This window comes from Oncorhynchus mykiss, chromosome 6 (assembly GCF_057628025.1).
Source record: "Oncorhynchus mykiss isolate SJ-2025 chromosome 6, ASM5762802v1, whole genome shotgun sequence".
Taxonomy (NCBI): Eukaryota; Metazoa; Chordata; class Actinopteri; order Salmoniformes; family Salmonidae; genus Oncorhynchus; species Oncorhynchus mykiss.
The window spans coordinates 6488364-6511798 of NC_143027.1; the positions used below are offsets into that span (position 1 = coordinate 6488364).

Here is a 23435-nt window from a genome sequence, read left to right on the forward strand (position 1 = left end):
AGCAATATAAAAGTTGAAGGCAGCTTTCTTGCTGTCAGCAATATAAAAGTTGAAGGCAGCTTTCTTGCTGTCAGCAATATAAAAGTTGAAGGCAGCTTTCTTGCTGTCAGCAATATAAAAGTTGAAGGCAGCTTTCTTGCTGTCAGCAATATAAAAGTTGAAGGCAGCTTTCTTGCTGTCAGTAATATGAGTGGAGAATATGATTGAAATACTGTACTGGTGTTAGAATCCTAAGAGGTCTTAACAATCCTACTGGACCAAATGAAATGATTGGCTAATAAAAGGGTCTCTCTCCAGCATCTTCAAAACATCCTAATGTAGATACGTCACTACACGTTAGATTTCAACCTTTTACGAGCTGTAATTGAAAGCCTTTGTGTATCTGTTCTATTGAATATGGGTGATAAATTAAACTAAGCACAGCACGAGGTCAAGTCCGTCCCAAGCACGAGGTCAAGTCCGTCCCGAGCACGAGGTCAAGTCCGTCCCAAGCACGAGGTCAAGTCCGTCCCAAGCACGAGGTCAAGTCCGTCCCAAGCCTGAGGTCAAGTCCGTCCCAAGCACGAGGTCAAGTCCGTCCCAAGCACGAGGTCAAGTCCGTCCCAAGCCTGAGGTCAAGTCCGTCCCAAGCACGAGGTCAAGTCCGTCCCAAGCACGAGGTCAAGTCCGTCCCGAGCACGAGGTCAAGTCCGTCCCGAGCACGAGGTCAAGTCCGTCCCAAGCACGAGGTCAAGTCCGTCCCAAGCACGAGGTCAAGTCCGTCCCAAGCACGAGGTCAAGTCCGTCCCAAGCACGAGGTCAAGTCCGTCCCAAGCACGAGGTCAAGTCCGTCCCAAGCACGAGGTCAAGTCCGTCCCGAGCACGAGGTCAAGTCCGTCCCGAGCACGAGGTCAAGTCCGTCCCGAGCACGAGGTCAAGTCCGTCCCGAGCACGAGGTCAAGTCCGTCCCGAGCACGAGGTCAAGTCCGTCCCGAGCACGAGGTCAAGTCCGTCCCGAGCACGAGGTCAAGTCCGTCCCAAGCACGAGGTCAAGTCCGTCCCAAGCACGAGGTCAAGTCCGTCCCAAGCACGAGGTCAAGTCCGTCCCAAGCACGAGGTCAAGTCCGTCCCAAGCACGAGGTCAAGTCCGTCCCAAGCACGAGGTCAAGTCCGTCCCAAGCACGAGGTGAAGAGAGAGCTCCGATGTTTTTATAAGCAAAAGAATAACAACAACAAAAAAAAAATATATATATATATATATATATATAAGGTCATTGATAAAGATTAGTGCCACTAAAACCTAAGTAAATAAGGTCAGATTAGATTTCATTTAAACTATTTTAGTGGTAGTGGGGCAATATTTTAGGGACATTGGTAGTAACATTGGAATCAATTTGATGAATCAAACTTTTGATATTGTCCTAACTATTAATAATGACATTTCTCATTTGTGTAAATTCAGTAAAATTCAATTCAGACCAATATTCCATGAATAAGTCATATACTGGCAGTGTGACGCTCCTGGATGTTGGTGACGCTGGTGATACACAAGACACATAGGTCCCGGGGGGAGGTCTCTCATCCAATCCTTTTTCCTTCACCAAGACTGGTCCATAATTAACTTCTGCTTGGTTGGCACTTCCAGCCAGATATAAGGAGGCTGAGGACCCAGTATCCACAAGTCAGATACCTTCTTCCTCTGTGGTAAGACTCTCTCCAACCTCTTTAGAGGTTATACATTTGTCACATCTTTACATTCAGAATCTGAGGCAGTAGCTGCACGGTTTGAATTGAGTACTGAATTTGATTTTTTACTTGTTTTATGGATTATTAAAAAAATATGAATTCAAGTGTCATTGATTTAAAATGTTTATTAAAAAACAAAGGTGTTTAATTTAACTTTACATTTGTTTTACTTAAAATATTTTATTTGTGGTTAAACATGTTGCTCCTCTGCTTGTTTGTAAGTTAGGGGCTGGTCTAGAATGTTTTCAGGGGTATTTATTTGAATTCTTGACAGAATATGTCGTAAAGTGAGTTGCCACCTTGAAAATTAAATTGACCCGTTGCACCTGTAGTTGAAATGGACATGGCCGTAATGATTGAGTCGAAGGGTGACGTTTTCTAGCACTTCGGGGGCTAAATGATAGGACTTTAGACTTGTGCGTATTCACCACACCCTGATGTTTCACAGGTTCCTCCAAGAAGTACAAATTCATCTGTAGGAGGGGAAAAACAAGGTGAGGAATGGTTTGAGTCTTCACATTTAAAAGTGATGAAAATATTCTGTGAGATACCTTTCACCTTACTCTGTTCACGGTGGGGGAAGCACCACAGAATCAATCACGTGTCTTGTTTCGCCTCTTTCCTAGTAATCCGTCACCATGAGTACGGACGCTGAGATGCAAATCTACGGCAAGGCTGCCATATACCTCCGTAAGCCTGAGAAGGAGAGGATGGAGGCACAAGCCGCACCCTTTGACTCAAAGAACGCTTGTTATGTGTCAGACGTCAAAGAGCTGTACCTTAAGGGTTTGGTCACTGACAGGGCCGACGGAAAGTGTACTGTGACAGTCACCAATCCCGACGGCACCAAGCAGGTAAGGCTGATTTGAAAAGTATTCAAGTTACATTTTGTGCAATTACTTTATTTATTGAAGAAAAAAAAAACATCAGCATGACAAGGAAAAAATCTGTAACAAAATATAGATTAAAAATCATTGCTTTGTTTTTTGTGTAAACAGAATATAACCTTCAAACATAATTTTTATCGTTGCTCTTTAAAACTTGAATCGATTATTTTCTCACAAATATAAGTCAAGAATCACTATGTACTCTGCGTACACCAATCATTAGGAACACCTTACCTATATTGAGTAATAACAGCCTCAATTAGTTGGGGCATGGGACTCTACAAGGTGTCGAAAGCGTTCCACGGGGATGCTTGGCCATTTTGACTCCAATGCTTCCCACAAATTGGCTGGATGTCTTTAGGCTGGTAAAATATTCTTGATACACAAGGGAAACTTGTCGAGCTTGAAAAAAATCTAGCAGCGTTGTAGTTCCTGACACAAACCGGTGTGCCTGGCACCTACTACCATACCCCGTTCAATTCAACTTAAATATTTAGTCCTTTATCCTCTGGTCCCGTCTGGTTCAGTTGGTAGAGCGTAGCGTTTTCAACGCCAGGGTTGTGGGTTCAATTCCCACAGGGGACCAGTATGAAAATGTATAAACTCACTACTGGAAATTGCTTTGGATAGGAGTGTCTGGCAAATTAATGGTACAAAATCCATGTGTCAAGGGTTAAGAATCCTTCTCTAACCTGTCTCCTCCCCTTCATCTACACTGATTGAAGTGGATTTAACAAGTTACCTTAATAAGGGATCATAGCTTTCACCTGGTCAGTCTATGTCAAGGATGGGAAGCTGGCAGCCCGCACCCCCATCAAAGTTACCCATCCCTGGTATATATCATGGAAAGAGCAGGTGTTCTTAATGTTTTGTATAGTCAGTGGGTGGAGGTGAGTATTTAAAAAAAGCATTCAGTCAAGTCCAGTTTGATCTGTGTGTAATGTAGATTTCTGACTGTTTCAGGAAGGAAAAGAGTTCAAGGAAGCAGACGTCTACCAGATGAACCCCCCTAAGTACGACAAGATTGAGGACATGGCCATGATGACCTACCTGAATGAAGCCTCTGTGTTGTATAACCTCAAAGAGCGTTATGCAGCATGGATGATCTATGTAAGAAACCTGCATAAACATCCACAATTACATGAACATAAAATAATACACACATACAGTACTACACATTAACACATTCAGTACTACACACATACAGTACTACACATTAACACATACAGTACTACACATTAACACATACAGTTACTACACATTAACACATACAGTACTACACATTAACACATACAGTACTACACACATACAGTACTACACATTAACACATACAGTACTACACATTAACACATACAGTACTACACATTAAAACATACAGTACTACACATTAACACATACAGTTACTACACATTAACACATACAGTACTACACATTAACACATACAGTACTACACATTAACACATACAGTACTACACACTAACACATACAGTTACTACACATTAACACATACAGTACTACACATTAACACATACAGTACTACACATTAACACATACAGTTACTACACATTAACACATACAGTACTACACATTAACACATACAGTACTACACATTAACACATACAGTACTACACATTAACACATACAGTACTACACATTACCACATACAGTTACTACACATTAACACATACAGTACTACACATTAACACATACAGTACTACACATTAACACATACAGTACTACACATTAACACATACAGTACTACACATTAACACATACAGTACTACACATTAACACATACAGTACTACACACTAACACATACAGTTACTACACATTAACACATACAGTACTACACATTAACACATACAGTACTACACATTAACACATACAGTACTACACATTAACACATACAGTACTACACATTAACACATACAGTACTACACATTAACACATACAGTACTACACATTAACACATACAGTTACTACACATTAACACATACAGTACTACACATTAACACATACAATACTACACATTAACACATACAGTACTACACATTAACACATACAGTACTACACATTAACACATACAGTACTACACATTAACACATACAGTACTACACATACCAATATTGCAGACCCACATAATCAAAGTACACCCACATCCTCACATGAATCCAGGTGAAAGTCAATCAGATTTTGTTAATCCCCTAATTTAATTTGATCACTTTCATCCAGACCTACTCTGGGCTCTTCTGTGCCACGGTGAACCCCTACAAGTGGCTTCCTGTGTACGACATGGAGGTTGTTAACGCCTACAGAGGGAAGAAGAGGATGGAGGCTCCACCCCATATCTTCTCCGTCTCTGACAACGCCTTTCAGTTCATGCAGATTGGTACGAGCTCTCATGGATGGATGGACGGATGGATGGATGGATGGATGATGGATGGTTGGATGGATGGATGGACGGATGGATGGATGGATGGATGGACGGATGGATGGATGGATGGACGGATGGATGGATGGACGGATGGATGGATGGATGGATGGATGGACGGACGGATGGATGGATGGATGGATGGATGGACAGACGGATGGATGGATGGACGGATGGATGAAAGTAAAACTATGCTTTAGAGAGGTACACACTTAAAACAAATGGTTCTATTCAGGGTTATTTGGCTTGTAACCATAGCGGATCCCTATTTGGTGCTATGTAGAACCCTTTCTTGAGGGTTCTATAAAGAACCATACTCATACGGTTGTAAATGGAACCTTTGTGGTTCTACAACATCAAAAAGGGTTCCGCTATCATTACAACCCTTTTTGGTTCCGTATAGAAACGGTTCTTTATAGAACCTTAATGGAGAACGGTTCTACAAAGAACCTTTTGAACAACGATAAGGATTCTTTTTTTCTGATTAGTCGTAATATGTTCTGTAGGTTTTATTCTGTAGGTTTTATTATTAGTTAATTGACAAGATAAATCAGGTGTGTTATAATTGACAAGATAAATCAGGTGTGTTAGCTCTGGAACGAAGAGGCTTCCTATGGAGAGAATTTTAAAAAACACTGATTTTAGTTCTCAAAAAAACGCAAGACCACACACTAGTCTTTCACAAGACACAAGCACTGGCCATAATAATCATTTGATGAGTTCTTATATTTGCCCATATATATATATATATATTATTATTATTATTATTATATTTTCACCTACATCCATCCAATACAAGTGTATGAAATAGAAAAGTGTTTTTTGCACATCCAAACACCCTCGGAGAGTGGGGTCATGGCCAGCGTCAGCCATTATCAAAGGTAAACCTGGAGCAATTTTAACCTTGTTAGCGCAAAGATTGAAAAGAGCAACCTTTCGGGTTCCTGGATCAACACTCTAACCACTAGGCTCCCTACATTGTGATGGCAGTACACAACAGATTAGATCAACTGGAAGGACAGTCTCACTATTCTAATGAGCCGCCGTCCCTACATTTGAATTTTCACTAAAAAAAGGAAAAAACCTTTTCTCAACTGCAAAGAACCATTGAAGAGCTCAAAGGGTTCTCCGAGTCATTATGGTTCCACATAGAACCATCACCCTTCCCAAAGAACCCTTGAGGAACCCTCTTTTCTAAGTGTGTATCTCGTGTTTTCTAGTCTAGGTCAGAACAGTTTGCTGGAAATATCTGAGCATTCAGTAGCCTTGAATGGAGAATGTTCCATACTGAAATTCATGATGATGCTATGAATGCTATAATGTACCCATAATGCTGCTTGGGTATGATAAGCAATATGTATTTTGGTTTCAGATAACGAGAACCAGTCCGTCCTGATTACGTAAGTTGTTTACTAAAATGTCAATTGACAAATGGTTTCTATTGTAATATGTTTGGTGACTTGGTGTGAAAAACGTACATGACATTGTGGATTAGGCTTTGTGTAATAATGAGTAGATGAAATATTTGTTCATTATTTATGTTAGAAAACAGGTCAACAGTGTTATTGTTCAATGCTATTTCTTAGTGAAAGCCAATTTTGCACTCAAACATGTAACTAAAACCCCTCTTTCTCTGTCATATAAACCAGTGGAGAATCCGGTGCAGGAAAGACTGTCAACACCAAGCGTGTCATTCAGTACTTTGCCACCATTGCAGTGTCTGGCGCCAAGAAGGAAGTAGACCCCAGCAAAATGCAGGTAGGTTGTGCTTATGTTTATCTTTTTAACACATTTCAGTTTGGTTGGGTGTCAAAACCTGTTTCAAGGAAAATGAATGTTAAAAAAAAAATCTAGAAAAACAAAGTTTACCACTTTACCAGTTTCTGAGCAACTTGTGTTTGTCTCGATCAGGGGTCTCTTGAGGATCAGATCATTGCTGCTAACCCTCTGCTGGAGGCTTACGGTAATGCCAAGACAGTGAGGAATGACAACTCATCTCGCTTTGTAAGTATAAATGGCACACTGTGGAAGTTATCTTATATTGGAAACATTTATTTCAGTAGTTCTCTAGTTCTCTGGTTTCAGTAGTTCTCAACAAACTGTTAATCTATTAAAGTAAGATGGTACATGTATTTAGTTGACCTATCTCTAACCTCCATGTTCTACTACAGGGTAAATTCATCAGGATTCACTTCCAAGGAGGAAAACTGGCTAAAGCTGACATTGAGACCTGTGAGTTGGTTTTCCTTGTTTCTCAATGCTTTTCTAAATTCACAGAGATACTTTTTTGGAGATCATATCATCACAATTATTTGTATCTCATGTTCTCTCTGTGTCTGTGTCTGTGTCTCTCTCTCTCTCTCTCTCTCTCTCTCTCTCTCTCTCTCTCTCTCTCTCTCTCTCTCTGTCTCTCTCTCTCTCTGTCTCTCTCTCTGTCTCTCTCTCTCTCTCACAGACCTGCTAGAGAAGTCCAGGGTGTCCTTCCAGCTGCCCGATGAGAGAGGCTACCACATCTTCTTCCAGATGATGACCAACCACAAACCTGAGATAGTTGGTACGTCAAAGCAGAGGTTCAGGAGAAATTATTCCCACCTCCATCTGTGGAACATGTAAAATAAGATAAAAAATACTATTACAATGAGTACATCCAAGGTAACAAGACATCTAGACACGGGTCAGGTCATTGGGGGAAGATCAAGACATCTAGACACGGGTCAGGTCTTTGGGGTAAGATCAAGACATCTAGACACGGGTCAGGTCTTTGGGGGAAGATCAAGACATCTAGACACGGGTCAGGTCTTTGGGGGAAGATCAAGACATCTAGACACGGGTCAGGTCTTTGGGGGAAGATCAAGACATCTAGACACGGGTCAGGTCTTTGGGGGAAGATCAAGACATCTAGACACGGGTCAGGTCTTTGGGGGAAGATCAAGACATCTAGACACGGGTCAGGTCTTTGAGGGAAGATCAAGACATCTAGACACGGGTCAGGTCTTTGGGGTAAGATCAAGACATCTAGACACGGGTCAGGTCTTTGGGGGAAGATCAAGACATCTAGACACGGGTCAGGTCTTTGGGGGAAGATCAAGACATCTAGACACGGGTCAGGTCTTTGGGGGAAGATCAAGACATCTAGACACGGGTCAGGTCTTTGGGGGAAGATCAAGACATCTAGACACGGGTCAGGTCTTTGGGGGAAGATCAAGACATCTGGACACGGGTCAGGTCTTTGGGGGAAGTATTGCACGGTGCTGCATCAGTCCAGGAACCTTTTATAATGCTATTTGTTATATCCTACATGTATCATTGAGTCCCACTTATTGAGTAAAGGAGGGAGAGATACTGTGAAGGTAGGACAGAAGAATTCTGAGCGATTTAACTGACAGGCCGTTCTCTGTTGTCCACAGAAATGTCACTCATCACCACCAACCCCTACGACTTCCCCATGTGCAGTCAGGGACAGATCACTGTGGCCAGCATCAACGACAAGGAAGAGCTGGATGCCACAGACGTGAGTTATACAAAGGGTTAACCAAACTCTACATATGGAATGGGTAGGACCACCATACACACTGAATACATTGTGCAATTCCAACTAAATGCCTTGTGTTAGTTAGGCATGTGCCTCGACGCACTCTTCATGCCTTCAGACTTCACCTTGAGGCACATACATGTAAAACATCAACAAGAGAGTGCCACTAAGTGCCCTGTGGAACAATGTAAAACTCCTTTTGTGCTGCCATCTACTAGTGTGTTGGCCAAGCGTAATGATATGGAGCTGAGAAGCCAGTGAAATCTATCAATCCCATTTGTTCTGGAGTGAGCTGGAACTGAGCAATCTGCTGTTCACTTCATCACTGTTGTACTTCCTGTCTAATGCCAGGATGCCATTACAATCCTGGGCTTCACTAATGAGGAGAAGGTGGGCATCTACAAGCTGACAGGAGCTGTACTGCACCATGGAAACTTGAAATTCAAGCAGAAGCAGCGTGAGGAGCAGGCCGAGCCAGACGGCACAGAGGGTGAGTCCCACTCATAGATATACAATATGTAGAGCATTAGTCCCATTCCCAGTCCCCAACATAGAAATAGAACATGTTAAACAGACAGTGCCACATGAAAGTCAGGTAGGAGATCATTTTTGGAGACCAAATTTCAACCTCCAGAAATGATTTCAAATGGAAATGGGTGACAATCAAAACTTAACCCACAAAAGAGTTGACCAAACTGTTTTGTTAGTGTGACATCAGAAACATCTTGTGTGCCTGAGTCTGTTGTTGTTGGTTTTCGCTACAGTGGCTGATAAAATCGCCTACCTGCTGGGCCTGAACTCAGCTGAGATGCTGAAGGCTCTGTGCTACCCCAGAGTGAAGGTCGGCAACGAGTATGTGACTAAGGGACAGACCGTGCCTCAGGTAAAGGCAGTCAAACACAGCATCTACCATTTTCTCACCACCGCAATTATTTTGGGGACGAGTGCATAGCTTGTTTTGAATAGTGATGTTATTTTTCCCAAGCTCTCATCACCTTGTCACTAGACAAGGTCAATATTGCATGTATTCATTTGAGGTATTATCATTTCAGGTTAATAACTCAGTCTCGGCTCTGGCCAAGTCCATCTATGAGAGGATGTTCCTGTGGATGGTCATCCGTATCAACGAGATGTTGGACACCAAGAATCCAAGGCAGTTCTATATCGGCGTGTTGGACATTGCCGGGTTTGAGATCTTTGATGTGAGTATGAGACCAGAACAAGACAATTTGTTGTGACAGAGGGATTACAGCCTTGTATAATGATGAAATGATCCCTTCTGAAATTCCTTCAACAGTACAACAGCATGGAGCAGCTGTGCATCAACTTCACCAATGAGAAACTGCAACAGTTTTTCAACCACACCATGTTCGTCCTGGAACAAGAGGAGTACAAGAAGGAGGGAATCGTCTGGGCCTTCATTGACTTCGGCATGGACTTGGCTGCCTGCATTGAGCTTATTGAGAAGGTAAACTGTCTGAGGAATATAATGGACCACAACAGCAAAGCTGATAGGGATTGCTGTGAGAGATATTATCACTGGGGTATAACGTATTTGACTGTTGATAACTCAATATGTTTCATTTTATTTGCCCCTAAGTGAATATAATCCTATAATAGCATGTTTTCTAAAGGAACGAATGTGATCCTAAATGTAAATATCACTAATTTGATATACGTCTCTTTTCGTAAAGCCATTGGGCATCTTCTCCATCCTTGAAGAGGAGTGCATGTTCCCCAAGTCTTCAGACACTACCTTCAAGGACAAGCTGTACTCCCAGCATCTTGGCAAAACCAAGGCGTTTGAGAAGCCCAAGCCTGCCAAAGGCAAGGCAGAGGCCCACTTCTCCCTGGTGCACTACGCCGGCACTGTGGACTACAACATCACTGGCTGGCTGGAGAAGAACAAGGATCCCCTGAACGATTCAGTTATTCAGCTGTACGGGAAGTCATCAGTCAAACTGTTGGTCGCCCTGTATCCCACAGCTCCACCTGAGGGTAAGACTAGCATCACGACAAAATATTTATTTAAGCACTAGTTACAAACTCAGACCCACATTTTCTTTTAGTCTTGGAACGTAATCACAATTTCTCAGGTTTATTCACTGGGTACATTTAATTGGTGTTATCTCTTTGGCACCATTTGCATTAAGATGAGTGGTGAAGTTAACCCCCCAGATTGTCTCATTTATAATTAGTGTGCTTGCTGAAGACAACACCACACATAGATTTCTAACAATACTCTTATGATTGTTATTCTATTTATTCCTCCCGCTACAGGAAATGGACTTGTCTAGTTATCTTTTACTTTGCCCATTTGAACAGATAATACCAAGAAGGGAGGCAAGAAGAAGGGTGGCTCCATGCAGACGGTGTCGTCCCAGTTCAGGGTGAGCTTCTGAAATGTGGATATTCAGTCCTTCTAAAAAGTGCATTGATTATCATGAATGATTTCTGAGAAAATGCTTTGTAACCCTCTTATAGGAGAACTTACATAAGCTGATGACCAACTTGAGGAGCACTCATCCTCACTTTGTGCGCTGCCTGATCCCCAATGAGTCAAAGACTCCAGGTACTATACATGTTGAGTTAAATATGACATCTTATCAGTTCAGTATCAGTAACCTTAACCAACTCATCTTTAACCTGTTTAAGATAATTTTAAAGAGACTCGGCTTGTGTTACCAGGTCTGATGGAGAACTTCCTGGTTATCCACCAGCTCAGGTGTAATGGTGTTCTGGAGGGTATCAGGATCTGCAGGAAGGGCTTCCCCAGCAGAATCATCTACGCTGACTTCAAGCAGAGGTACACAACACACAAACACTAATAAACACATGCAAGCATGGACACGCACACACAGAAAGATCTGCTCCAAGGGTTTTAACAGCATCAGAGTAGTCTTACCTTTTATGTAATATAATTTACCTATTACAACTTAACAGATTTTGTTTTAACATTTCTCCTCATTCAGGTACAAAGTACTGAATGCCAGCGTCATCCCCGAGGGCCAGTTCATGGACAACAAGAAGGCTTCTGAGAAGCTGCTTGGGTCCATTGATGTGAATCACGATGACTACAAGTTTGGACACACCAAGGTCAGTCACATACAACCTGCAAAAGCGGACAACAAAACTTCAGTGATCATTTCACCATTCAACATCTCTCCAGTTCATCCTTTTTCCCCGTTATTTTCTTAATTTAAAGTGGCAATCAGCAGTTGAAACAATTACATAGTGAGTCATTTATCTGTTATATTCTTCAAGAATCAATGGGTACAGCTACTTCATTTATCAGTCCCAAAAAATAGATGTGGAAATTGCAGAGTGCCCCTTTAAGTAATGGGAAAGGCTGTAAAAACATTGTAGTGTTGTTTTCTTCAAAGTCGTACATCACAAGCACGGAAGAGAAATGCGTACCTTTATTTAACTAGGCAAGTCAGTTAAGAACAAATTCTTATTTTCAATGACGGCCTGGGAACAGTGGGTTAACTGCCTGTTCAGGGGCAGAATGACAAATTTGTACCTTGTCAGCTCGGGGGTTTGAACTTCCAACCTTCCGGTTACTAGTCCAACGCTCTAACCACTAGCCCCTAACCCCTGCCGCCCCATAGAAAGCATTGTGTTAGAGAGGGATGGGGGCAGTTTTCTGTGTCTGTGTTCACTAACTCTCTACGACTCTACAATAACAACTTAGAAACAACCTATCACGTGGTTTGTTTGTAAGCATCGCAATGTTCATGTTGTTCAAATCAATCTAGTGGAGTTGTTCCTCTTCCTTTGATTCCTTTTGTTATCTGTGGTTTCATAATGGACCATGGTAACCTGTGTCTCAGGTGTTCTTCAAAGCCGGTCTGCTGGGTGTCTTGGAGGAGATGAGAGACGAGAAGCTGGCCTCTCTGGTCGGCATGGTCCAGGCTCTCAGCCGTGGATTCCTCATGAGGAGAGAGTTCACCAAGATGATGGAGAGGAGGTGAGGGAGAGTAGACATGCAAAGCTTTCTGTCAAGCAGCTGTATCTCATGCATTGTGATTTATTTTTTTTATTTTTACCTTTATTTAACCAGGCAAGTCAGTTAAGAACAAATTCTTATTTTCAATGACGGCCTGGGAACAGTGGGTTAACTGCCTGTTCAGGGGCAGAACGACAGATTTGTACCTTGTCAGCTCGGGGGTTTGAACTCGCAACCTTCCGGTTACTAGTCCAACGCTCTAACCACTAGGCTACCCTGCCGCCCCCATGCATTGTGATTACATAGTGAATATGATGTGAGTTGATCTGAATGAGGAAATACGTCTTATAATGTTCTATTAAAGCTGTAGTTTGGGATTTGGAAAGCTGTTGAATTGTCATTTTAAATGTGCGATATTTGCCCATTCATTGTTGAAGAATATAAAATGCCTCCCTCATGAGCTTAACATGAGCTGTCAGTCCTCACATCTAAAGAGCTGTCTATGAATTCAAGAGGGGTTACTTTTCCCCTAGCCCTATTTCTTAGCTGTACACAAAAGTTTTGTTAGGGGGCGGAGGGGGGGGGGGGGGGGGTGGGGGGGGTGCTCCATTTTGTGGTTCTTTGAATACCAGAATGTAGCTTCATTAAACATGTCACTCTGTCTTTTCTGTCGACCAGAGATTCCGTCTTCTCCATCCAGTACAACATCCGTTCATTCATGAATGTGAAAACCTGGCCATGGATGAAGTTGTACTTCAAGATCAAGCCCCTGCTGCAGAGCGCTGAGACGGAGAAGGAGCTGGCCAACATGAAGGAGAACTATGAGAAGATGACGTCGGACCTGGCCAAGGCTCTGGCCACCAAGAAGCATTTGGAGGAGAAGTTAGTGGCCCTGGTGCAGGAGAGGGCAGACCTGGCGCTTCAAGTCTCATCTGTGAGTGAGCAACGACCGTCATGACGGCGCATTTACACACACATGATCACAGGCACGAACACACACACACACACAATCACACTGTGACATATGTGGCTAAGTCGGGTATTTCTATATCCTATGTTACCTAGGCTACATATTTTTCATGCATTTCCATTGATTTGCTCTGACCTCTTTGGCTAAATTACGTCCATCTGTTGATACACAAAGTGAAGCCGCAGATGTTTTTCTGTTGTTCTGAAACCAGGATTCAGAGAATCTGAATGATGCTGAGGAAAGGTGTGAGGGGCTCATCAAGAGCAAGATCCAGCTGGAGGCCAAACTCAAAGAGACGACCGAGAGGCTGGAGGACGAGGAGGAGATGAATGCTGAGTTGACTGCCAAGAAGAGGAAGCTGGAGGATGAGTGCTCTGAGCTGAAGAAGGACATTGATGACCTGGAGCTCACCTTGGCCAAAGTGGAGAAGGAGAAGCACGCCACCGAAAACAAGGTATCATAGACAGTCCAACAAAACAATAATCCAAACAATAACCAACTCAAAATGTAGCTAAACAGAAATTGAATTCAAGTTGTTTTGTGGGTGCAGGGAAAATCAAGACCCAAAATAATGGAATGTCAGTTTCGGGTTACTCCCCACATCCATTGCATGTTCTTCTCCCCCCTCGTTTATGACTTCCCCTTAGTACTCCGGAGTACACTGCCATCTAGTGTTGAATCTATAGGAAAGTATTTGTTGATATTTCTAATCTGAATTAAATGAATTAAATATATATCTAACTCAATCTCTCCTTTATAGTGATATGACCAATGACTAATTTTGGCTGGTGCTGTTTTCAGGTTAAAAACCTGACAGAGGAGATGGCGTCTATGGATGAGAGTGTTGCCAAGCTGACCAAGGAGAAGAAAGCCCTCCAAGAGGCCCACCAGCAGACACTGGACGACCTGCAGGCAGAGGAGGACAAAGTCAACACTCTGACCAAGTCCAAGACCAAGCTGGAACAGCAAGTGGACGACGTGAGTGGAGTTTGACATTTTGGCCATGATAGTATGCAAGATGATATTATCTACAGTTGTTTAGATTTTGAACAATATGTGTGTGTTTTTATCTTGTAGCTTGAGGGTTCTCTGGAGCAAGAGAAGAAGCTCCGTATGGACCTTGAGAGAGCCAAGAGAAAGCTGGAGGGAGATCTGAAACTGGCCCAGGAGTCCATAATGGACCTGGAGAATGACAAGCAGCAGTCTGATGAGAAAATCAAGAAGTAAACACAAACAAATGTTTACAGTATCACTGCCATATTGATCATAATGGTTGTTCTTGACATATTCTTGTAATTATCAATTAGCATTTGCACGTGATTCTTAAAAGCAAAGTGAATGGTAGGATATTCTCCCTTTACACTATCAAACCAACTCCGCAATCGACGTGTTTGTGTTTCTCAGGAAGGACTTTGAGACCACTCAGCTCCTCAGCAAGATAGAGGATGAGCAGTCTCTGGGAGCTCAGCTGCAGAAGAAGATCAAGGAACTCCAGGTACAGTACAGGATCTAAGCTCCAGTACAGGAAAGAACACACCTGAATCATTTCCTTAGAAGATGTATTCTGATAGCACACATTCTTCCTTGTGGCTTCTGATGGCTCAGTAGGTTGGAAGATGGTGCTTCTTACCATTATGGTTTTGGTTTGACACATGGGACACTGTCTACTTAATATATTAGTGGAACTGACTCTCTGTTAACACATTTATACAAAATATACAAACTCTTATTCTTTCATGTTTCAACTGTATTGTAGTGTTCATCCCACCTGCTCCTGTTCCCTGTTCTAGGCCCGTATTGAGGAGCTGGAGGAGGAAATTGAGGCTGAGCGTGCTGCCAGGGCTAAGGTTGAGAAGCAGAGGGCCGATCTCTCCAGGGAACTTGAGGAGATCAGCGAGAGGCTGGAGGAGGCCGGAGGCGCCACTGCTGCTCAGATTGAGATGAACAAGAAGCGCGAGGCTGAGTTCCAGAAGCTGCGTCGTGATCTTGAAGAGTCCACTTTGCAGCATGAGGCCACAGCCGCCGCTCTGCGCAAGAAGCAGGCCGACAGTGTGGCTGAGCTCGGGGAGCAGATCGACAACCTTCAACGTGTCAAGCAGAAGCTGGAGAAAGAGAAGAGTGAGTACAAGATGGAGATTGATGACCTCTCCAGCAACATGGAGGCCGTCGCCAAGGCTAAGGTGAGTAGTGATGTTTTAGTCAAGCAGTGTTGAGGAAGGTCAACTTCATTAATATTCAAGTGAACTGAAGTTGACAAGAGTCCCATGTATAAAGTAATGTTGGGACTTGTTTCACTAACAGGGCAATCTGGAGAAGATGTGCCGTACTCTTGAGGACCAGCTGAGCGAGCTCAAGACTAAGAATGATGAGAATGTTCGCCAGGTCAACGACATCAGCGGACAGAGGGCCAGACTCCTGACAGAAAATGGTACCGTCAACAATGAACGACAAACCAACATAGTGTACAATAACGTGTTGGAGGCTGCATCTATATAGTCCAGTCCACATACTGTAGATTCTACAGTCCTATTCACCACCTAACATTGCCCTACGATACCTCAAAATACGTTGTTAATTGTAGTGAACAGAGATCCCATTAACAAGATGTCCCTCTATCCCTGCAGGTGAGTTTGGACGCCAGCTGGAGGAGAAGGAAGCCCTGGTGTCTCAGTTGACAAGAGGCAAACAGGCCTTCACCCAGCAGGTTGAGGAGATGAAGAGACTGATTGAGGAGGAGGTCAAGGTAAGGAATCCAAAATGGACACCACCGACTACAGAGTTTAGAGCCAAATCTTCAAATAGATTGTGACTATGCCACCCTCAGACTTCTACTGCAATTTGTTTTACTCTTCTGGTCTTTATCTTTCTCTCTTTGTCTCTCACAGGCTAAAAACGCACTGGCCCACGGTGTCCAGTCTGCCCGCCATGACTGTGATCTCCTGAGAGAGCAGTTTGAAGAGGAGCAGGAGGCCAAGGCAGAGCTGCAGCGCGGCATGTCCAAGGCCAACAGCGAGGTGGCTCAGTGGAGGACTAAGTATGAAACTGATGCCATCCAGCGCACAGAAGAGCTGGAGGAGGCCAAGTGAGTCACACACAACAGCAAAAACTCAAAAATGGGGTGTGGATGGAGAGGGTGGTAGGGGGCTCTGAGAAAATGTTACATCAATATGTGTTGTAGCATTTGTAGCATTTATTGTAGCATTTGTAGCATTTATTGTAGCATTTGTAGCATTTATTATAGCATTTGTAGCATTTATTGTAGCATTTGTAGCATTTATTGTAGCATTTGTAGCATTTATTATAGCATTTGTAGCATTTATTGTAGCATTTGTAGCATTTATTGTAGCATTTGTTTTCAACAAATTGGTCACAATAAAAACCACCCTCTTTATCGTCCAACAGGAAGAAGCTGGCCCAGCGTCTGCAGGAGGCTGAGGAGACCATTGAGGCGACCAACTCTAAGTGCGCCTCCCTGGAGAAGACCAAGCAGAGGCTGCAGGGAGAGGTGGAGGACCTCATGATTGACGTTGAGAGAGCCAACGCAATGGCCGCCAACCTTGACAAGAAGCAGAGGAACTTTGACAAGGTGAAAATGCATTTTCTGTCTGCTACATGTGATCAATTGTAGTAAAATGTTTGTTTATTTCTGATTCAAAACTCTTCATTATTGACTTCTAATGAAAATCCCATGGATTTCCCTAGGTTCTGGCAGAGTGGAAGCAGAAGTACGAGGAGGGCCAGGCTGAGCTGGAAGGAGCTCAGAAGGAAGCTCGCTCTATGAGCACTGAACTCTTCAAGATGAAGAACTCCTACGAGGAGGCTCTGGATCATCTGGAGACTCTGAAGAGAGAGAACAAGAACCTGCAACGTGAGATTTTGAAAAAAGTTCTATTGAGTTCATCTTTGACTAGGGTTTTGAAAATGGAAGGAACCGTAATCATCAAAAATGACTTTTACACCATCTCCGTGTTTTCATGTACACTTAAAAATATTATGATTTAGTAATCGGTATTCCTTTGAACAACTCAAGGAAGTGCAGGGCAATTAGAGTTACAAGACCGTATGAAGTGCTGCTCTTTAATTGCCTGTTGTTATGATTTAATGTCAACTTGAGAGCATTGGTGATTTCCACTGAAAATCTAAAGTCTAAACTGCTCCTCTGTTGGTGTGTGTGCAGAGGAGATCTCTGACCTGACTGAGCAGATTGGAGAGACTGGCAAGAGCATCCATGAGCTGGAGAAGGCCAAGAAGACCGTGGAGACAGAGAAGTCTGAGATCCAGACCGCTCTGGAGGAGGCTGAGGTACAAACTACAACTGTATGATGGGAAAAGGAGTGTTACACTAGCCCAGGGCTTTTAAAACCTTTTCAGCTCGAGACTCAAATGAGAAGTTGACCATCCTCCCATGACCCAAATTAAGAGTAAACTGTATATTTAATTAATTGTGTTATACACATCCAAGTGTAATAAACACAATTCGCTTGACTGTTTCTCTTTGTCCAGGGCACACTGGAGCACGAGGAATCCAAGATTCTGCGTGTGCAGCTGGAGCTGAACCAGATTAAGGGCGAGGTGGACAGGAAGATCGCTGAGAAGGACGAAGAGATGGAGCAGATCAAGAGGAACAGCCAGAGGGTGGTTGACTCCATGCAGAGCACCCTGGACTCTGAGGTCAGGAGCAGGAATGACGCCCTGAGGGTGAAGAAGAAGATGGAGGGAGACCTGAACGAGATGGAGATCCAGCTGAGCCACGCCAACAGGCAGGCCGCTGAGTCCCAGAAACAGCTGAGGAACATCCAGGGACAGTTCAAGGTAAAGGGACTGGGACATCAGGCTCAACAACCTGAACATGGGGAGGTATTTGTTTGTGAATCTGTAGAAAATAATTGAAGAGTGGATTCATATATTGTAGAAAGGTAGGGAAACTGGGGAAGTTCTTACCAATTTACATTTCTATGAATGATCCTATACTTTCCAATGAGTCCTAATGAACCTATGTCATTGTGAATCCCAGGATGCCCAAATGCACCTTGATGACGCCGTCCGTGCCTCAGAGGACATGAAGGAGCAGGCAGCCATGGTGGAGCGCAGAAACGGCCTGATGGTGGCTGAAATTGAGGAGCTGAGAGTTGCTCTGGAGCAGACAGAGAGAGGCCGCAAAGTGGCTGAGACTGAGCTGGTAGACGCCAGCGAGCGCGTCGGACTGTTGCACTCCCAGGTATGGGTCAAAAGCCATTTCTAATGAAACGCGACCAAGCATCTGGAATTCGACAGTGCTGCCTTTTAGATTTTCAGCATTTCTGCCCTGTGACTTTGTAAGGTCTCTTGAGCGTCAAAACAAATTGTCTCGTTTCCTCTTCCAGAACACCAGCCTTCTGAACTCCAAGAAGAAGCTGGAGACTGACCTGGTGCAGGTGCAGGGAGAGGTGGACGACATTGTCCAGGAGGCCAGGAACGCAGAGGAGAAGGCCAAAAAGGCCATCACTGATGTGAGTCCTTATGATCGATTGAGTAATGTCAAATTTGATTTGTCCTAAAGGGCCAATGGTAGCTGGGCTGGTTAACCACAACAAGGATCTCAGAGGGAAGTTATGATTGGTGTAGTGTTGGGAATCCCAGATGTAGGGCAACAGCACTAAGTCTGGGAATTGTGTCAGATTTTCTTGGCCAATATGGGGAAGGTGCTCTTCAGACAGGTAAATCTACCAACAAATCGTGAGTTTGGCCAGGCGGGGCCTAAAAATAATCTCAATGGAACCATGACAAAGGCAGACCCACAATACGGACACAGATAGCTAGGCTAATAAAAGCCACAGCCAGTCATTATTATTATTACTATTATCATCATGACACATGCAAACTACTTATGTGTACTTGCAAAATACACTAACTGGAAATATGCTTCATATAGCTAGCAACTGTAAATGTTCGGCAGGGTTCTGGACAGATTTTTACAGCGCCCCACTACGCCCTTTCCTCTCTGTCAAGCTGTCAGTTGTTTTAGTGAACCCATGCATGCTGGAACGTTGGTTACCCATCTGTCTGGGAGGCAACACAACTGTCTAGAGAGACTATGATTGGTGCCAGTTGGTGCATAAATTCAACAAACGACCATTCCAGGCGGCCATGATGGCCGAGGAGCTGAAGAAGGAGCAGGACACCAGCTCTCACCTGGAGAGGATGAAGAAGAACCTGGAGGTCACAGTCAAGGACCTGCAGCACCGTCTGGATGAGGCTGAGAATCTGGCCATGAAGGGAGGCAAGAAGCAGCTCCAGAAACTGGAGTCCAGGGTGAGTTAACAGCAGGGTGGATTGAAAGTCTGAATGATGGACATTTATTTCATTATAATAAAATACATACTGTAGGTCCATTGAGTTATGACATTTCTGTCAATAATGCACCTAGACAATGAAAAGCTGTTCTCATTACAGACCATAATATTCATTACAGACCATAATATTCATTACAGACCATAATATTCATTACAGACCATAATACTCATTACAGACCATAATATTCATTACAGACCATAATATTCATTACAGACCATAATATTCATTACAGACCATAATACTCATTACAGACCATAATATTCATTACAGACCATAATATTCATTACAGACCATAATATTCTAAACGTTAAACTACATAGAAACAGACAACGATTGTGCCTCTTTGACTTAGAATAATATACCTGTTTTGAAAAGATTTGTCCCGTCTGATTTCGAATGCCTACGTTAATTTCTTCCATAAAAGGTGCGTGAGCTGGAGACTGAGGTGGAGGCCGAGCAGAGAAGAGGTGTAGACGCGGTCAAGGGAGTCCGCAAGTATGAGCGCAGAGTCAAGGAGCTCACTTACCAGGTAAGAGAAAGTGTCTTCTTCACAAACTTGACACTAACACAGACAGGTTCGAGTGTAAAAACTATGTGGCATTGACTCTTTGATCTTCTCCCACAGACTGAGGAGGATAAGAAGAACGTTGGCAGACTTCAGGACCTGGTAGATAAGCTGCAGATGAAAGTCAAGGCCTATAAGAGGCAGGCTGAGGAAGCGGTGAGTCATATGTAACAGTATAACTTTAGACCGTCCCCTCGCCCCTACCCGGGCGCGAACCAGGGACCCTCTGCACATATCAACAACAGTTTAACCCCTCAGTAGACATTACAAAACTTAATGTGCCTATAGTTTAGTGCAAGTGCTAATACACATCAGTCCACAATGACTCAACTGAAGAACTTATGTACTTTTCTGAGTGCCTCCCATACATCTCTATGCCTATGTGTTGTTAGCAACTTAAAGGAGAGGGGGTTGAATATTCATTTGCTGTGCCGGGGGGCCGGGGGCCGGGGGGTCGGGGGGCCTGGGGCCTGGGAGCCAGGGGCCTGGGGGCCGGGGGCCTATTTGAATGCTGATGTTCTGCTCTCCTATTTCCCCTAACCCAGGAGGAAGCATCCAACCAGCACATGTCTAAGTTCAGGAAGGTTCAGCACGAGCTGGAGGAGGCTGAGGAGCGTGCTGACATCGCTGAGACTCAGGTCAACAAGCTCAGAGCCAAGAGCCGTGACAGTGGAAAGGTACAGAGATGCTGCTGAACCTACAACTGATTCACACCTGATTCACACCTGATTCACACCTGATTCACACCTGATTCATGTTCAAACATGACCACATCAACACCACCTATGATTCATCCTTCACTGAGGTCAATACTGACCTTTTACACTCACTCAAATGTATTGAACATCTCCAAGAAGCACATCAGGGCAACAACAAAAAAGATTCCTTCAAACTAAGTTGGTACTTCAAAAATGGAAAATTAAAGCTTAGCATTGAGCCTTAAATGCTTGGTCCATCATGCTTTATAGTGTTATATATTTAGCATGTTTATAATTGATACTGACCCGTTCTTGTCTTTCTTCTTACAGGGCAAAGAAGCTGCTGAATAAACGAAGATCAAACTATTGAAGATGAAAGTCTTTTCATTTTCCTGTGTTGCATAAAATATGATTTTCATGGTAAAATGTTGAGCATTGATTAAAAACACTTAGGCCTACGTACACTTCCTTTGTGACTGTGGACTTATTACTCAGATAACAGCTTTTTTCATACTAGATATTGTGCTTTAATTAAAGGAGCAATCTGGGATTCCAACAACAATACAGCGGTCACTTATTTTGGTAAACAGCCGAGGTATGAGGCTGGAAAAAACTCTCACATTCATACAGAGCTGAATGGATGAATGGACTGACCATTCATAACATCAAGAAAACAGTTTGAACCCTTTACCGTTTCGGGGGAAAAAGAAAACAAGGCAACAGTAAACATGTTATCCCCTACATTCGGTTCCAGAAGAGTAGCGGTTTAAGTGTTTTTCACAAAATTCCAAATGGCGTAATATCTATAATGGCGGACCATATGGGGCCCTGAGGCAAATGTGTCACATTGTGAGGAGAGGGACCGACAGTATGTACAGAATTTCATAACATTAGGTCAAACGGGGTGAGGGCTGTGAACTGTTCAAAGTTAGCATTTTCAATTTCTTATAGCGCCACCACCTGGCCAAGACGCATCATTCACCCAAATCGTCAAAATCGGGCCACTGCTGTCTGGAGACATCGTGTGTGACTAACGTTGTACGAATGTTGGAACGTACTAACGGACAGAGTCAGATTCATAGTCCCCTCCCCGATTTCATCGTGGGGGGACGAAAATAAGAGAAACACGTTCATCTCCCGTGGACAGACTGCGTAAACAAAAATGGTAGTCGAGCATCTGACCAAATGTCGGTGAGATTTTATTTCTGGGTTATTATCAGAGATCACACATAATTGGAAAAGGTGATTTCCAGCAGACTTACACTTACAGTTGGCCTAGTGTTGGGCCAGTAACCCACGGCTGCCAGTTTGAACCCCTGAGCAGACTTACACTTACAGTTGGCCTAGTGTTGGGCCAGTAACCCAAGGCTGCCAGTTTGAACCCCTGAGCAGACAAGGTGAAAAGTATCTGTCGTTCTTCCCTTGAGCAACGCAGATAACGCCACACAACAACACTCCCCGGGTGCCCATTTGTGGGCCATCAGTTGATTGACAGACGTAGGCCTTAATTAATTAATTTATTATTAGTTATTTATTTTATTTGTCACATGCGGCGAATACAACAGGTGTAGTCCTTACCGTGAAATGCTGAATACAACAGGTGTAGTCCTTACCGTGAAATGCTGAATACAACAGGTGTAGTAGACCTCACAGTGAAATGCTGAATACAACAGGTGTAGTAGACCTTACAGTGAAATGCTGAATACAACAGGTGTAGTAGACCTTACAGTGAAATGCTGAATACAACAGGTGTAGTAGACCTTACAGTATAAATGCTGAATACAACAGGTGTATTAGACCTCACAGTGAAATGCTGAATACAACAGGTGTAGTAGACCTTACAGTGAAATGCTGAATACAACAGGTGTAGTAGACCTTACAGTGAAATGCTGAATACAACAGGTGTAGTAGACCTTACAGTGAAATGCTGAATACAACAGGTGTAGTAGACCTCACAGTGAAATGCTGAATACAACAGGTGTAGTAGACCTCACAGTGAAATGCTTACTTACAAGCCTTTAAACCAACAATGCAGTTTTAAGAAAATATTTACTAAAACTATATGTCAAAAATAAAAAATGTAAAAAAGTAACACAATAAAATAAAAATAACGTGACTATATACAGGGTGTACCGGTACCGAGTCAATGTGTGGGGGTACAGGTCAGTCAAGGTAATTTGTACATGTAGGTAAGGGTAAAGTGACTATGCATAGATAATAAACAGCGAGTAGCAGCAGTGTAAAAACAAAGGTGGTGGTGGTGGGGGGGGGGGGTCAATGTAAATAGTCCAGGTGGCCATTTAATTAATTGTTCAGCAGTCTTATGGCTTGGGGGGTAGAAGCT

At 43.3% G+C, this 23435-nt stretch overlaps 1 protein-coding gene across 1 annotated transcript; it reads left to right on the forward strand.

Annotated features, from left to right (window-relative positions):
* Positions 1–1441: 1441 nt before the first annotated feature.
* Positions 1442–21555, forward strand: LOC110525076 (myosin heavy chain, fast skeletal muscle-like). Its single transcript, XM_090236889.1, has 41 exons — positions 1442–1683; positions 2174–2219; positions 2352–2579; positions 3576–3722; positions 4846–5002; positions 6417–6444; positions 6694–6802; positions 6956–7048; positions 7216–7276; positions 7500–7598; positions 8452–8555; positions 8928–9066; positions 9341–9459; positions 9629–9778; positions 9874–10044; positions 10271–10574; positions 10902–10966; positions 11061–11148; positions 11265–11382; positions 11549–11672; positions 12410–12546; positions 13204–13459; positions 13707–13949; positions 14297–14473; positions 14573–14718; positions 14900–14990; positions 15286–15675; positions 15797–15923; positions 16120–16238; positions 16381–16577; positions 16898–17081; positions 17198–17363; positions 17673–17797; positions 17999–18307; positions 18510–18713; positions 18859–18984; positions 19616–19786; positions 20253–20357; positions 20454–20549; positions 20939–21070; positions 21422–21555. The coding sequence occupies exons 3-41, from the start codon at positions 2364–2366 to the stop codon at positions 21440–21442; spliced, it is 5814 nt and encodes a 1937-aa protein (XP_090093015.1). The 5' UTR covers positions 1442–1683; positions 2174–2219; positions 2352–2363; the 3' UTR covers positions 21443–21555.
* The last annotated feature ends 1880 nt before the right edge of the window (positions 21556–23435 follow it).